At 43.4% G+C, this 18,439-nt stretch overlaps 1 protein-coding gene across 3 annotated transcripts in view; it reads right to left on the reverse strand.

The window, feature by feature from the left end:
• The window catches only part of Atg16 (Autophagy-related 16), a 456,887-nt gene that overhangs the window by 385,630 nt on the left and 52,818 nt on the right, over nt 1-18,439 (reverse strand). For all 3 annotated transcript variants that reach the window (XM_075682849.1, XM_075682848.1, XM_075682850.1), the window contains exon 2: nt 3,106-3,220. In XM_075682849.1, the coding sequence (XP_075538964.1) occupies nt 3,106-3,220 (115 nt within the window). The remainder of the gene's footprint in view (nt 1-3,105; nt 3,221-18,439) is intronic.

An 18,439-nucleotide genomic window follows, 5' to 3' on the forward strand; every position in this document is an offset into this window, starting at 1 on the left:
GACTCCGCCGTAGAGGAACAACTTAGGAGACTCCTCAACGTTGTATGCACGGTTCCAGGTAACGTCCAAGGGCGATGACTACGTCGTAGCATGACCTACACTGTATGTGCGAGTGCGAGTGTGCGAGGGGAGCCAAAATTGGGGCTCAATCTCTCCCACAAAGTCGGGAGGAAGCACGCCGTCTTCCGTCATGCGCGAGACACCTAAGGCTGCTAGGCACCAGGGAGAGGGGAGAAAAGGGGGCAGTATTTTACTCCAACAGCAACTTCGTATGTGACGGCTGCTCACAGTTTTGCGGTCGTGTCTTGAAAGCGATCTGCACTGGGGGCAGAGTCCAGGTGCGTCGGCAGCCCGTAGCTTTGTGCATGCTGTGTATTCTCGGCACTCGATTTGCATTGAAGCGATAGACAGCATGAATGTCACTTCACTCGCTGCTGCTGCCACGTTTCCTCATGCCAGCATTTTGATAGCGAGTTTCCACGGTCATCGAGTGGCATGTTTGCTTGTGTGCACGACACCATGCTTGTTAACTTAGCGCGCCTAAGTTTTGACTACTATCCTTGATTCATATAGCTGTCCACTAATATGCTATTGCAATCGATGCTTTGGCTTTTGGGTGAAACTGCGGCTTTTTTTTTACAATAACGAGTCTAAACCAAGACATCCCAATGGAAAAGTTGTTGAAGACAGTGCGCCACATCCGGTTCTGTACAAGACGGGCCTTGAATACAAGGACACAAAGGTGACACCCAGTACCTCATTCTGCTCGTCTGCTGCATGCAGCGATGTTGCAACAGAAGGGAGCACACCAACTCGATTATGATCAGTGGCAATGACATTGTCACCTTCATAAGCCATGATGCATTAAGAGGGTAGGATGAAGAATGCAAACGCAGCGCCTATCTGTCAGCAGACGAAGGAAAAAGCATGCGAGCACGCAGCAGGAAGCAACTCTGCCATTTCGGTGCGTCTTAGGTGGCAATAAATAGGTGGCAGAGGTAATCAGAGCAATCAATTAGGCTGGCAAGAAAGCATATTTGCTTCCTTCCCCCCACTCCTCGCAGAGGCCACTTCCGTCGTCCTGCCTCTCAATTCCCTCGTAACTCCCTCACCTTCGACAGCCTCCGCGTGCACCCGCCTCTACACCAGCACCGCCGGTCCGGCGCCAGCTTAGTCCACCCCCTGAAGTTTCATTTTCTGCCATTATCGGGAAGCGAGCCTTGGCCGGCATGGGCAATTTCATGGTCCTCGCTCGCTGTCTGCTTGCATCCCGCGATATTTCACAGCTCACATCGTTCGTGCATAGCACTATGGTGCATGAGTACTTAAAGAACAAGTCCTCTTTTTAATTCGAACTTCCTTTAATTGAAACAAATTTTCGGGCCCCTTCGAGTTATAATTATCGAGATTCGACTGTACTACCTAGTGGCCTAAACTAGTAGGCAATTTGGGCCACGAAGTCAATGTATGAGGGTGAAGGCATGACGAGAGCTGGATGATTAAGTTGGAATGACGACAACGCAAAGACCACGACACCATCATAACCAATAACCATAACCTAGTGGCCTAAGCTAGTAGAAGACTTGGGCCACTGGGTTGGTGCAAGAGGCTAGTAAAGAGGATATAAATGTCTAAGTATGCAAATAATGCTAATTGCAGTAAATGTGAGTTGCAATATTTTTCATTCATGCGGAAGCATTCTTAAGGTACTTCACACACTTTCCGGGGGCATAAATCCTAGGCACTGGCGCTATGCTTCTCATCTCGGAGGCTATGCGTGCACCTCTCAGCAGTGCCATTAAATGGCCAGCAAGTCTGGGCAGAAGTGCAAGAGAGCAGCCTGATTGCCACGTGCCCTGTTTCTCATTATTTGCACGCATTGGCATGCCATGCATTTTGAAGGCCACGCACAGGCTTCATGGCAACGGCGCTAGATGGCACCAAGTTTCTTAGGGAAGCATGAAAGAGCAGTCCCGCTGCAGTATCACCTCATAACATAACTCGTTTCAACAGTGGCAATATGTTGTGTCATTATATTGATCCAATGCCGATTTATGAGCATCGACAATCATCGTGAGATGGGTTCTGCTGCAATTTTTTTCATAATGCGCACATAGCTTTATGCTGAATGGCTGCTCTTTTATTTTATTGTAAGGGTTTTTCTCACATGTGCATTGCTCTAAGTTAATTTATCAGCAATCCATGGGTTTTAGGTTAAAGGATTTAGGTTAGGCTATTGGCTTCGTGCATTTCCATTTGCAGTAAAAAAATAAAAATATAACAAGATGCACACAAATCTCGAAAGGGCTTGCTAGAAATTGCCTGTAGCCGTAGCAGGAGAGCAGTCAGCCTTGGTTATGGAGTATAGGGATCACTCTTTATCGAGCACAAGCTTGGTATGGTAGTAGGGCAGGAAGTATAGGTAGCATGAAAAACAACAGGGGCATTGCCACTGACATAAGTCCCATGGATACCAGCTCCAGGTGGAAGCATAACACATGGAAAAAATGTGATTAATTGATGTGGTGGAGCTTTCGAGATACGAATGTGACAGCATGTTGAGAAGGCCTTCGTAACCAAAACTATATTTTTTTCTGGGGCTTTGTGTGCCACCTGGGTCCTTTGGTGAGCACGGCACACAAGCACTTCTATCGCCTGGGATCGAAGACATGACGTTAGTCTCAGAAGTGCGGTGCCACAGCCACTGAGCTATCATGGCAGGCAACCAAAACTATGAAAGCAGAATGAACAAGCAACGTTGTTTCGAGATGACAAATCAATCGATTTGATATACCTGGTGTACCCTCAGTGTAAGCATCAACAGAGCAATGGAAACCAATATCAAAGGCCACACTTTTGCATACTGCAGGTGCTTGAGACAAGTCATCGCCACCATGTATTGAGCACCTATTCGCAGAATCAGCATCCATTTGGCAGGAGCACAAAAACTACAGTTAAACTTTTGACAATGGCACCTGGAACATTCTATGATGTCATAGCAAGGTCCTCTAAATGAGAATGTATGTTCTGTGAACCGCATAAGCCAAAGAGTCCGTACAATGCCCTTGAATCTCATGGCACGTAGGAGACAAGACAGACAGGCACCTGGATTCAGTGTTCATCTGGAGCTGCAGGTTTTCTTGCTGCAAGCGTTCCTTCTGCACAGTCAGCTGCACATTGTTTGCACGAAGAGAATCCACACGCTCGAAAAGTTGTGTGCCTGCATAAAATGGATAGACATAACATATATGAAAGTTCAATTTGGTCACAGACAAGGCTGACAACTTTAATAATACTATGACCACAAAGTCACATTAAGCGTACAAAGTGAAAGAGCTTATTAAAACCCTATTTACACACAAATCTCTATACTTCAAGTCAGCAGCAATGAAATTTTCAACCACATAAAATGACTAGTCTGTGTATATACAGAAAAGCATTCATGCAAAATGCAAGCAGATGCGCCATAAAAAGCTATCAAAACTAAACATTTCTGATAAAAAAAACTGCTGTTTGCTGCAAGTGATGCATAACCTAGAACGCCGAGAACCAGCAGGGCTCCTCAGCATGACCTCTGACATTAGGTGGCACCCGCAGATGGCACGGCGCACTGAAAAATCTCAGAGGCCATGTGCTGGGACTTATGGCAGATCCACTGACCACCAGGTGCACACATCATCTGCTTAGATGTTACTCAAAGCTTGCTGAAAAGAAAATGGGCCAATGACCAGCCCTGCAGTTTCACCAAGTTTGCTTCAGTAGTGCATATGTGCTACTCATTTATAACCAATTTAGCCAAAGTGAACTTTAGTTGCAATTGGCCAGGGAGGGTAATGGAAAGTCTACACATACTATGGCATAATTTAGCAGCAATTGGGACATTGGTGAGACACCACATGCACATGAGAGGGAATGCTCTACAAGTATGCCAGGTCTGGTTACAACTGAAGATACAAAGTCCTGAAGATTTAAACCTGCCAAGTGATTATTTTCCCAGTTTGTTCATAAATAGAAGATACAACCTGCATTTCCTGCACTGACACCTTACAATCTTCTTTCCTGTATTTAGTCATTTAGGAGTGGAACAACTTAACTAAACATGTTTGCTGCAATTATCAACCACACCACACTTACCAATGTGCTCCAAGTCATAGTTACTTGAATTCTTCCGACTTTTATCACCTAATTTTCAATTTCCTTTTCTTTCCACCTACTGATCTCATTTGTGAACTGCACTTACATCATTTATTTGTTTAAGTATTTCTCTATGTAAAGCGCTTACGTTTGCTTGCCATGTTTTGCTTATTTCTTTGTTTTCTCATCCTTGCTTTGAATATGTGTTGTTGCCTGTTATTGCTTAGAGAATTCTGTTATGTTTTTGTTATTTATTGTACTTCCCCTCCCATGTAATGCAGTGACAGGCTTTCAAGATAAATAAGGAGTAAAAGACTCATGAAGAAAGTGCAGGAAGGAAACAAGCAGGCACTAAACTTCGAATTGTTTATTCGGAGAGCAAAGTCAAAACAACAGACCACATGTACGTCAATGCAGCGTTTACATAAACAATCAAAGCAACATGTCAAACAGTTGTAACTCACTCGTTGCCAAAAATATAAACAAAAGAGTCACTCGTACAGTTCGTACCTTTTAATATGAAAAGCTCCCGAAAACTCTCGTACTGATATCTTACTACTGCTGCCTAGCATTTTGATCTCATGAAGCAGTGGGTCACACTACCATGCACTAGAATGCACAGGTAAGTGCACAATATCTTTGCCCTTCAAAGACGGTTGATGCTCTCAAGCTTGGTCACTGACACCAGATCGATTTACATCGGTCTTACCACATGAGAGCTGTATTTCATACACAACACCATGTATGGTCTGGCTTTTTCTGGCATTCGAGCTACTTTAAATGCAGCTCATGCAAGGACAAAGGGCATAAGTACAGCCACAAACCTAATTTCTAGCAAAGAAGGCAACCAGTGAAGACCATGATTGACGCCTTTTGGAAGAAGTTTATGCTTTTGGTCAGACTGCAAGAAAGGTCAGGTCTGCCAGGTTCAGAGATAATAAAGTTCTGTAGTGTCTTTTTGAGAGAAACCAACCTTCAACTTTTTCATTCTGACAAGAAAGGCACTCCATGTTTGTTCTTTTTTTTTTTTTTTCTGGTGGCATTTCCAGCAAGAAACTACATGAGGCCATAGCAAAGAACTTTGTCCCGGTATGGAAAATCTATCCAAAGTCAAGAGAGAAGCTCTAGCACTGTGCAAGGACCTTAGTCTTTCAAAGTTAGGGAAAGCACAAATTGAATGTAAAGTTGAGTTATTAAAAATATCTTTTGACAGCAGTCTAACAAGCAGGAAATCTCATTTTAAACCATCGCAAGCAAAAGAGGCTCTTGGCAACAACTAGTTAGCCAGTGTAAACCCGTAAATATGCTACAGGTGGACAACCCCTTGCGACAGAAAGCTCAAAAGATGCGATGTGTATTCTGCAGAAACTTTTATTTATAAATTTTATTTATTTATAAATACTGCGATCTTAAACAAGATCTTAGCAGCGTGGTACACGAGTAAGTTCACAAAACAAAATAAATACAAAAATAGGGAACTGCACTAAAAAAATTCGTCACACAAGCGCTTCACACAAGCGCAAAAAAAACAGATGCAAAAACAAGCGCTTCAACGTTACTTCAGCGATCTTTCCCAATCATACAGTCAAACAGTGCTATCACAAACAATCTCAGCAAGTGCAAAAAAAAAAGTTAAAGATCTGTTTCGAAAAGTGATGAGTCCTGTGTTACAGTTTTATCGACCAGCTTATTCCAATCTACTATAGTTCTCGGAAAAAAGGAGTACTTGAAGCAGTTGACACGTGTTGTAAATGGAGTTACAGCTAGCGAGTGTCGCTGTCTGGTAGCGTAACCTGCTGCATAGGTGATAATGTGAGACGTGTCGATGTTGTAGTGACCATTTATTAGTTGGAAAAAGAATTTTAGACGACTTGCACGATTTCTGTCACTTATAGAAGGCAAGCTGCTCCGAGATAAAAGGCTAGCAATAGAACTACGCTCATATGTATTGTAAGCTTTCTAGCTTTCAAATATTGCTTTTAGTGAACGGGTCCCATATAACTATAGCATATTCTAAAACAGGGCGGACTAGTGTTTTGTATGCCAATAGACGTACTGTTGGTGTGGAGGATTTTAATATGTGTCTTAGAAAAAACAACTTGCAGTGGCAATTTGCTATTACTGTGTCAAGGTGCTTTGACCAGGAAAGATCCTTTGTTATGTACAAGCCAAGGTACTTATATTGCGCTACCTCTGACAAAAAGCGTTTTCTGTGCCATAGCGATATACCAGTGGCTTCTTTTTTTAAAGTTATCCGCATATATACTGTCTTTTCGAAATTAATGCACATTTGCCATTGTCTATACCACTCAACTACCTTATTGAAGCCCCTGTTTAACCTAAGTTGGTCTTCTTCCGTTGTTATTTCATCATACAAAATGCAGTCGTCAGCATAAAGGCTGATTTTAACAGAGAGGTTAGTGACAATGTCGTTTATATATAACAAAAAGAAAAGGGGGCCAAGAACGGATCCCTGAGGGACACCAGAATTGACAGCAGCTATATCAGAGGTTGTTTTATTTACAGTAACAAACTGATGGCGGTTTGTAAGGTAGGCTTTAATCCATGCTAATATTTTATCGTTTTTAAGCACAGCTCCTAGCTTATGAAGCAATTTAACATGAGACACCCTATTAAATGCCTTGCTGAAATCCATGAATATCGCGTCTGTTTGTTTCCCTTTGTTTACAGTGTTAGCAAAGTCATGTATGATTTCGACTAGTTGTGTAGTAGTCGAAAGGCCACTTCTAAAACCATGCTGCATGTTTGTGAAAACGTTATGTTCGTCTAGAAAACCAGTTATATGTTTATGAATTATATGTTCTAAGAGTTTACAAGATGTTGATGTTAATGAAATCAGTCTGTAATTTTTGATGCGAGATTTATCCCCCGATTTATGTAAAGGTTTTATTCTAGCAATTTTCCAGTCTTCCGATAATGATCCTTCATTGATTGACTTCGCAAATAGAATGTGCAGATATTTTGCACACCATTCAGCATAACGCTTTATAAAACAGTTCGGAATATCATCTGGCCCTGGAGATTTTTTAAAGTCAAGCTTTAACAATAAGTTTAGAATACCCTTTTTCGAAATAACAATGTCGGGAAGAGAAGGCAGTTCCGCAGAAAAGCATGGTAAAATCCAACATCACTTGTGAATGCACTCTTAAAATGGTTATTAAAAGCAGAACACACAGTTTTTTCATCCCGCACACTTTCACCGTTTATAAAAAAGGTGTCAGAAGACGAAGAGGCGGGCGTCACAACCCTCCAGAATTTCTCAGGAGATGATCTGATAAAGTCTGGTAGTAATGTGCTGTGATAATACTCTTTATCTTTGACAATCTTTTTGTGAAGTTTTTCGGACAAGTTATCAATATCGGCTTTCAGTTCTTTGCCGTCCTTTATTATGGCACATTTCTTTTTTAATTGCTTAAGTTTCCGCCTCATCTGTAACGTCTCCCGCGTAATCCATGGATTGCGGCGCTCCGACTTCTTCACTATTCTAGGAACAAAGCGTTCCACACAATCAAAAATGAGGTCCTTAAAAAAAGCCAGAGGTCGTTTACACTACAATTAAGGCCTTGAAAGTGATCGTAGTTAAAAGCTAGCGCATCTATTATAGAGTCATCCTGTGCTCTTGAAAAATTTGGAAAATATTGAACCTTATTGGTTCGATTGATTAAAGCACTTTTCAACGTCAGGACAACTGCTTTGTGATCAGAAATACCAGATGTTAGTGTATATGAGATGCAGTCTTTAATGGTGCCACTTACAAAACACAAATCAAGAATGGACCTTGAATCATTTTGAATTCTTGTGAAATCCTTCACAATTTGTAGTAGATCAAAAGTAAAAGCTATATCAGTCATAACACTTTCCACACTTTGAATTAAATATGAAGAAAAAGTTTCCCAATTGATATTTGGCAGGTTGAAATCACCGGTTAGTATTTATCTTCTCGCGTTACATATGAATGCATATAAGTTGACAAGCACTCCAAGCTATCAACAGTGGAGTTAGGTCTGTACAAACCTGCAAGGATATATCTAAAATTATTGACATATGATTTACAAAATATGCTTTCTACATCCGGAACGTCAGGCATTCTCTGCAGCATAATGGAAGATTTATACAGTATAGCAATACCTCCCCCTCTTCTATCCCGGTCCCTACGTAACACTTTATAATTCTTTGGTACGAATAAAATATATCATCGCTTAACCAAGTTTCGGTTAGTACGGCCACGTCGGGTTCTAGTGAAAAAAGCATGCTCTCAAGCTGGACAGTCTTATTCACGACACTGCGGCAATTCATGTTAATAATTGTGAAAGGCCTGCTGTTAATCTTCTCAATTCATTTCTTTTTAGTAAGTTTAAAGCGCTTATCTTTAGCTTCGTCCCATCCAAACATTACGCCGTCCACGCTTAACTTATCAAAGAACAACTTCACCTTAGCATTATTTTCTTTTTCCTGTTTCACACTTAGCCATAATTTTTTTCGTATTTGACGCACTCTGAATGAAAGATCTTCTGTTACGGAAAGGTTTGTTCCTTTTAACTTTGAACAAGACCTGAGAACTGTTAGTTTCTCACGATAATCCAAGAATTTAATTATCACTGGGCGGCCTTTTCCGCTCTCTTTGCCTAGTCTGTGACACCTCTCTATGCCACTAACACTGAGTCCCAGCTTATCCTTGAAAAGATCTTGTAGTATTTTTGTTAGGCTATCCGTTGTTTCATTGTCATGTTCCTGTATCCCGTAAATGATCAGGTTATTCCCTCTACCTCTATTTTCTTGGTCATCTAACTTATTCTGTAAATATGACACCTGTGTTTGCAAAGTAGCGACAGATGACTTCATGTTTCTAAATTCTTGTTCTAAAGATTGCAGAACAGACGAGTTAGCCACTAAACAGCTTAGTCTTTCCTTCATATCTGTTATATCTATTTCCATTCTATTTTGATTCGATAATAGGCTATTCATGGTGGTCATCATGTTATTCTGCCCATCAAGTAGCTTCATCAAGAGTTCCTTCTCAGTTGGACCTGGGTTCGCCTCAATATCGCCACATGATAAAAGATTCAAAGCGAACGGAAACATATCAGACAACAGCAGTGGGCATGGCAGCAGCATCAGGAAACTGTTGTCACTACGATAGCACTTCGTAGGTAAGTAAGAACTAACCTGCACCGAGAAGCAGAATGGATTTTGAAGCAACATTCCCGAAGCGCTGCTGCCGAGCCCACAGGAGGAAACTTGCAGTGCGACCCGTTTTAAAGGCGTTGGAAGTCCCACGTGATGTGAAATATTCATCACGTGATGTGCGTATTCATCACATGATGAATACGCCTCTATCAGATACATCTTCTCAGAAGATGTTGAAGATTTGTTTCATTTTGTGTCTCAACAGAAAATGTGCGCCTTCATCACACAATGTTTTGACCATAATGGTGGAGTCGGTTCTAAGAATTTAGTGGGCATGTCTGTCAAAAGATGTATGGCTTTGTTTTATTCATGTGAATTGCATTCTTTGACTACTTCTGCCATTTCTAGCCTGCCCTTCCCTGCCCTGCTCTCTGTCTGTCTGTATTGCTTCTTACGCCGACCCAGTGGCCCAAGTTGTCTACTTCCTTGGGCCACTAGGTATGTGCTCCTGGTCACAATGCCACTGTTCTCATTCCTGCTTCATCATCTTTTGTCATGCCATCGTCATCATGCCTTCTACCCCAACTCAGTGGCACATGTTGTCAATAGCTTAGGCCACTAGGTATGGGCCCGTGGACATGTCGTCGTGGTCGCTGCATCATCGTCATACCATCTAAGCCATCCGACCCTCGTCATGCCATCGTCATCACACCATCACATATTCCTTGTCACACCCCCATCGTTCAATCATCGTCATTCCAGCTTTGTAATCTGACTCTCGTCATTGTGTCATCATCCCATTGTGGTCATGCCGTTATAGTCATACCGCCTAGATCAATTCACTGATGTCCATATTTTTTGTTCATTCTATTGCAATCAATGCTGTTATTCAATCATGATTATGCCGCCCTTTCCTGCCATCATCATCAGACAGTCGCTATCATGCATTTGCTGTCAGACAGTCGTCGTGCTATTGTGGTCACACCTGCTTTGTCACTCTTCATGCCATTGTTGTCATGCCATTGTTATACAGGTTTCATAATACAGTCATTGTTACACTATTGTCATCATATACTCATCATATCGCTATCCTTATGCCGCTGTCACATGATCGTCATAGCATCTTCGTCAAGCACTCGTCATACCATCGTCGTGATGCAGTCGCGGTTATTACTTCGTCATCATGGTAAATTCGACATTTGACTTTCGCAACACTGCTGTCATGAGCTTTCGTCATCACACAGTCATCGTTAGAACATTGTCATCCTGCCCATCGCTGTCACGGTATCGTTTCATCATCTTCATCACTTCAGTAACGTCATACCACATACATTGATCCATCAACATCATTCCTTGTTCGTCATTATATCGTAATTATGCTGTCATTCAATTGTGATCATGCTGCCATTGTCATACAATCATCGTCATAGCACGGTCATCAAACAGAAGCTACGATGCATTCGTTCCCATACCGCTGTCATGCTACTGTGGTCGTGCCATCATTGTCATTCCAGCTTCTTTATCCGGGTGGCATCAATATGTTGTCATCACGCCATCGTTGTAATAATTTCATTTCCCTCACGTCGTAGTTATCATGCAGTTGTCATTACACTATCGTCATAATTTTCATAATGTAAGAATCAACATTTCATTTTTGTCATGCAGTAGTCATTTATACTGCCTTTGTTATTCCATCGATGTCACTCCTTTTTCATTACTACTGTGGGGATCGAGGTGCCTTCCTGCGCCTCGTCTCGCAGCTCGTGCATTGTGCTTACCTCGATCTCTGGGAATCACTGCCATAACGGCAACATGGTGGACATGGGCATGGATGTTTTCCTGTGTTAACAGTGCTTCTCCCTCTCAAGGTCGAGTCATCACTGGAGCAAGTGTCACCAGGATGCGCCCTTTCCCGACTGTCACTCGTAGGGCAAGCCTTGTGCAAACCCATCCATACATTACATTGTCACTGCATTGGCATCACACAGTCGTCATCATGCTGCCATGTGCGTGGGCAAACTTGGCAAGCTAGTGCCCTAGCAAAGTGAGACAATATTAGAGTATCTGGCACATAGTCGAAAAAAATGGAAGTCTCAGAATTATCACTACACATGTTAAATAAACGTGACTTCAGGAATATGGTCTGTCAATAAATTGCTTGAATGCTATTTGTATTACCGTCAACAGTCCCCCGCATTGTGAGATGAGTTCTGCAGTAAATCTTGTAATTTCACCATTTCTATCTTTTAACGAATGTTTGTAGTTCAACACCAACAAATATTCACTGGTTCTAGCATCGCGCCTGTACTGAGAAACATCTTCATGGCAGCTACTGACCATGAGATGCAGTATGCATTTGACGCAAGGTTTAACTTTAGGCCTCTTAGATATGTTAATTTTTTTATTGTTATAAAGAGCGAAATTGACCATACTGATGGTTTTAACTTTGATGAATGTATTACCAACATTTTAGCCACTTTTCGGCAACATGTGAAGGGCATGCTCATTGCACATGAAATCCCTTTCCATGGTTGTCCCCAGTTTTAGAACATTATCTTTTAATCTTCACCTAGAGTGCTGGCAGTACAGCCCACATGCACAGAAAGACCTTCTGTATGACTGCTGCCGCTACTTGTCACAGAGGCAGTCTTTGAAGGTGGCCCTACACTTGCAACAGGACTCGAGTTTGTACTGTGGCACATTCTCTACCCATGGCAAAGCACCATCTGCCCATTATGCACCACAAAAGTGCTGTGCTCATGTTCCAGAGGCCCGCAAGTCTTAGGGCCCCTCACGAGGTCTCGCCATTTTGAGATGTCATGCACAGTGCATACAATGCACACAATGCACACAAACGATTGTGTCTGCTAAGCATTACATCCCTGCACACTGTGGAAAGAGCTTAAATTTCAAACCGAATGCCATTTGCCCTTCTCCTCACGAGCGTTGCACTCCCAGCCGGAGAGTTGACGTATACAGTCGAACCCATTTATAATGATACCAGATTTAACAATATATCGGTTATATATCAGTTATAACAACGAAAAGCTGCTGCACCATCAACTTTTGTATGTTTTCTATGGAGAAATGACCCACTTACTGCAGTGTCCCCATGCTACATTATCGGTTATATTGGTAAAGTCTGGCTGCTGGGTGTCCGTGCCGAAAGGTAATGGAATGCGAAATCCTTGAAAAAAAAATTAAATGCGAGCCGCTGCATGATCAACATGGTGCGATGCAAAGGGGGAAGGCTGCTAGGGAGGATCAGGTAACAACAGATTTGTTGAAGGATGGTGGACAGGTTGTTCTAGAGAAACTGGCCACCCTGTATACGCAATGCCTCATGACCTCGAGCGTACCGGAATCTTGGAAAAACGCTAACATAATCCTAATCCATAAGAAAGGGGACGCCAAAGACTTGAAAAATTATAGACCGATCAGCTTACTGTCCGTTGCCTACAAACTATTTACTAAGGTAATCACAAATAGAATCAGGAACACCTTAGACTTCTGTCAAGCAAAGGACCAGGCAGGATTCCGTAAAGTAATATTTGGGGTTTTACGTGCCAAAACCACTTTCTGATTATGAGGCACGCCGTAGTGGAGGACTCCGGAAATTTTGACCACCTGGGGTTCTTTAACGTGCACCTAAATCTAAGCACACCGGTGTTTTCGCATTTCGCCCCCATCGAAATGCAGCCGCCGTGGCCGGGATTCGATCCCGCGACCTCGTGCTCAGCAGCCCAACACCATATCCACTGAGCAACCACGGCGGGTCGGATTCCGTAAAGGCTACTCAACAATAGATCATATTCACACTATCAATCAGGTGATAGAGAAATGTGCGGAATATAACCAACCCTTATATATAGCTTTCATTGATTACGAGAAAGCGTTTGATTCTGTCGAAACCTCCGCAGTCATAGAGGCATTACGGAATCAGGGTGTAGACGAGCCGCATGTAAAAATACTGAAAGATATCTATAGCGGCTCCACAGCCACCGCAGTCCTCCATAAAGCAAGCAACAAAATCCCAATAAAGAAAGGCGTCAGGCAGGGAGATACGATATCTCCAATCCTATTCACAGCGTGTTTACAGGAGGTATTCAGAGACCTGGATTGGGAAGAATTGGGGATAAAAGTTAATGGAGAATACCTTAGTAACTTGCGATTCGCTGATGATATTGCCTTGCTCAGTAACTCAGGGGACCAATTGCAATGCATGCTCACTGACCTGGAGAGGCAAAGCAGAAGAGTGGGTCTAAAAATTAATCTGCAGAAAACTAAAGTAATGCTTAACAGTCTCGGAAGAGAACAGCAATTTACAATAGGCAGCGAGGCACTGGAAATCGTAAGGGAATACATCTACTTAGGGCAGGTAGTGACGGCAGATCCGGATCACGAGACGGAAATAATCAGAAGAATAAGAATGGGCTGGGGTGCGTTTGGCAGGCATTCTCAGATCATGAACAGCAGGTTGCCATTATCCCTCAAGAGAAAAGTATATAATAGCTGTGTCTTACCAGTACTCACCTACGGGGCAGAAACCTGGAGGCTTACGAAAAGGGTTCTACTCAAATTGAGGACGACACAACGAGCTATAGAAAGAAGAATGATGGGTGTAACGTTAAGGGATGAGAAAAGAGCAGATTGGGTGAGGGAACAAACGCGAGTTAATGACATCTTAGTTGAAATCAAGAAAAAGAAATGGGCATGGGCAGGACATGTAATGAGGAGGGAAGATAAACGATGGTCATTAAGGGTTACGGACTGGATCCCAAGGGAAGGGAAGCGTAGCAGGGGGCAGCAGAAAGTTAGGTGGGCGGATGAGATTAAGAAGTTTGCAGGCATGGCATGGCCACAATTAGTACATCACCGGGGTTGTTGGAGAAGTATGGGAGAGGCCTTTGCCCTGCAGTGGGCGTAACCAGGCTGCTGCTGCTGCTGCTGCTGCTGCTGATGATGATGATGATGCATGATCGCCCACCGTCCCAACTGCCACTGCATGCTGCAGTTTTCTCTCCATGAGAGATGCACGGCAGCCTCGCACGCATCTCTGCCGTCCCCCTTCCACCCCTCTGAACACGAATGGGTTTCGCCCATAGCTCTGCACCGCACCACCCTCCAAAACACGAATGGACCACCCCAACTGCGCTGACAACACTGTCGGCGCTGCTCCCAGACTGCCAGCTGAGCCCCCAATCTGCGCAATTATGCTAACGGATGAGGTCGCTCATGCTTGTTTTTGTTTGTTGCGTCAAAGTCGTTCCTGGCCACATAGTTTATCAGGCTCGTTATCAGGCTTATCAGGCCACCAAAACGGAACATGGCTGATCCGCCCTCTGATCATCGGCAATGCACAATGTTGTCGGTGAAAAGAAAGCGCACTGCTATGGATTTGCAAACTAAGTGCTTCTAACCAATGAGGCGATCGTTGTGAACGTGCTTCCACCAGATAGCAACAGTGATGGCCACGATGGCAGTGCTGACGCAGTAGGGCAGGCTTCCTCAACATAGTTCCTGTGGGAAACCCTGTAGATGATTCAGTCCCTCATGGGCTTATTTTCGTGAGGGACCTTCCGCTTCACTATATGGAGCACCTGGATGCCTTGGAGAAGGATGTCAGCTAGTTTTGTGTAAAGCAAGCAAGGCTGACAAACATGCGGTTTTCTCGTGCAAGCCAATAGGAAGCAAGTGGTGAGGTGCTTGTGGCAATCCTGTCCCAGCATTTCTTCTTGATTTCTCAAGCTGAGATGCTGCCATGGCAACCTTCCTGCATTTTTTAAAATGTGCGTTTTGGGGCTGCCAAGGTGATGCCTCGGCGGAGCTCGTATATCACGTGCCACCCGTGACCTCTGTTTGCAGTTGTTAATAGCAGTGCCATTCTTGAACGCCAACAGCTGTGGCTTGTTAACAACACTCGATCGCAGCATGGAGGGAGCAGAGCTAAACAGTTAAATGAGTCAACACAATCAGAAGCCAGATGGAGGAAGATGGTGGGGAGGAGAACTGGCCTCCCCACCATTATAGGCTGTATTCACTGACGACACGCCCACGCTGCCGCATGGGCTGATGGGAAAGGTGTAAGCTGGTTCTACTTCTGGTGTGCCATGCTTCTGGCCACTTTGTGAAGCTCGTAAGTTTGCGGAGAAGCAGCTGACCATGTAGTGCAGTAGCAGTCAGTCGCAGCAATCATGGAAAATTGCGCTGTCTATGGATGCAACAATAGGTCATGGTGAAAAAACTGCGAGAATACAAACGAGGTCAAGTTCTAAGAGTGCCTTCTGTCATCTGCAACTAATGCAGCAGTATGCAAGCATTGTCCGAAAGGCATTGTGCCAAGTGGTTTCGCTGCATTCCTCGAACTAAACATCAACGAAATTCTCCCAACTACAAAGTGTGCAGTGTTCATTTAATTTCTGGCAAGTGCCAGTTTACATTCTAAACATTGCAGTTAGGCATATTTTATGTTTGAGCACGAGTCTGTTTGTTGTTGTGTCATCAAGCAGCTTGGAAAAGGGCAGTTAAACTTTAGTTACTCCAATATTTACACTTACATAACCGCTTTTTTATTAATGTAGGCGACATTAATGTATGTACACTGCCTGCGTGCGTGGGCGCACCTGAACTGTTTAAGTTCCACGTATTTTGTACTTGAGCACATGTGTGTTGTCAAGTCATGAAGCAGCTTGGAAAAGGACAGTTAAAACCGGAGGTACTGCGTAAATTCAAGCTTTCCTAACTGCCTTTTTATTGACGTAGGCAACATCAATGTTCACTGTCAGCATGCACGGGCACAGATGAATTTTCTAAGCTTGCTTGCAATGTCCTTTGTAAAAGGCTCCCACTTGGACTTGTTTTCTCTGTGACCTTGGCATCTACCTGCAAGACACGGTGCTGATGTGCGCGCCTGTATTTTTCTAACTTGCAGGAACGCCGTCTTATCTGATGGATGAGACAAACCCAGACTGGGCACCAAGTTTTCAGTTAGGGTATGCAACAAACCCTAAAGATCTTGCAGAGGGCAGCATTCTAAAACAAAATTACACCCTTTGGGTTGTATCTTGCCACACAACAATAAACGTCATTCTCCTACACCTCGAGCAACATTAAAGCATTGCTCTCGCGCTTATGTTTGCGCATTGTGCATCGCTGCAAGTTTTCAGCAAGGCCACAAATGCACTATAAACATTGTGGAATGGGTATCATAAATGAAGGTATTTTTTCTGCTGATTTGTTAGCTGCTGTGATGAAAGTACACACTTGGGAAGAGTGTAAATATAATTTGACAGGCTTTAAACTTATCAAGATGTGTGCTTTAGTAAAAGGATTGCATGATATAGCCACAGTGGTGCCCCCCCCCCCCCAATACTTTCTCCTGTATGACTGCATTGTTTCATACCAGGCACAAGCGGTGCTCCAGGAGAGCCTGGAATGCACCACATTGTGTGACCGCAGATCAGGACAAAGTACTGCAGCCTTGCAATTCCGCATCACAAGGCTCCAAAAGTCCTGCTTGGGAAAGCTGAGAAACACAGAAGTTCATGTTAGAGGTAAACAAACTTGTTCACTGAATTCCATTGTGCACTTTTGGGCTGATTTTCTCAGCTGATGCACTTTTGAAATTTTAGATGTTGCATCTTCAGACAGCTCTATGCCAGTGTATGAGTGCATGCTCAACAGAACAACGAATAAAAACATTGATCAGTCTATGGAGTACATTGCACAAGCTGACCAGTCAGCAACATTGCTCAGAGCTGAACTCCTCTGTATGTGAGAAGTGGTCTGTCACTAAATGTAGCACTGCTGTCATGTGCAGTCATTACTTCAGTTCTAATGCTTGACACATGTGTGGCATTCTGTTCTTATGCTCACAGATGCGTCCACTGCACCAGCAAATGTGCTAGTTACTTGTACAGCTGAGGTGGACGAGCCTGCTGACTCTTCTGCAGAGCTGGCTGCAGGCTTCAATGAAGTACAGCAACCTTGCAATTCGGAACCACAGGGCTGCAAGGCTTGCTCAGAAGTGGATAAAGACACAGATGTTGGTATTGAAGGTAAGGTGTCAGTGTTGTGGAAGCTATTCACTGAAGCAATTTCAAACAGAATAAGGTCCACACTTTCACCGACCTAAAGAACAGGCTGACATTGGAAAACGTTTCTCGACAATCAACCCCATCAAAGTCATTAGCCAGGTAATAAAGAAGTCAACCGAATACAACCAGCCTCTGTATATGGCCTTTATAGGGTACGAAAAAGCATTTGATTCGTAGAAATATGCGCTGTAATGGAGGCTTTAAGATGCCAAGGTGTAGAATTATATGTCAGTATCCTAGAAAATTCCACAGCCACCATAATCTCACGGAGTCACAAAACAGCAACAAGGGAAGGTATTAGACAGGATGATACAATGTCCCCACTGCTCTTCACTGCATGTTTACAAGAAGTATTCAAATCCCTGGACAGGGAAGAACAAGGCGCAAGGGTTGACGGGGAGTACCTAAACAACTTGTGATTTGCAAATGACATTGTCTTACTCAGTCTCGGTTACGGATCTGCAAAAAACACTTAACGACATGATTAAAACACGCTGGCGGGCTAGTTGGTTGGAATCCATGGTAGAGTGTATAAGCGCGACTGGCCGAGGACGAAGAAAGAAAGTGTTTGTGTCTGTGTATCTGTTTCTTTCTTCGTCCTCGTCCAGTCGCGCTTATACACTCGACCATGGATAACGACATGAACTACTGTAGCCAAGGGGTAGGTTTAGAAAACCAAGATGCTGATAATCTGGCAAAGAACACGATTTTTGCACAAGAAATCAATCCTTAGACATTGTAAGAGAATACATATACCTTGGCCATGTCATTACTGGTGACTAAGACTGAGAAAGACAGATCAACAGTGGAACTAGAATAGGATGGAGTGCAAGAGATAGAAAATGCAGCCAGGGAAGACTAAAGATAAGATGGAGGGACGAACTTCATTCATTCGCAGGTGAAGAGTCGGTGTGGTTGGTGCAGGATAGGACTAGTCGGAGGGCAGTGGGAAAGGCATTTGTCCTGCAGTGGACATGACAGGCTGTTGATAGTGACGATGACTACAAGGAACAACATCGAACAGTTTTTGGCATTTAATTGTTGCACAAGCTGGTCAGTCA

The sequence above is a fragment of the Dermacentor variabilis genome, chromosome 2 (genome assembly GCF_050947875.1).
Source record: "Dermacentor variabilis isolate Ectoservices chromosome 2, ASM5094787v1, whole genome shotgun sequence".
Lineage (NCBI taxonomy): Eukaryota > Metazoa > Arthropoda > Arachnida > Ixodida > Ixodidae > Dermacentor > Dermacentor variabilis.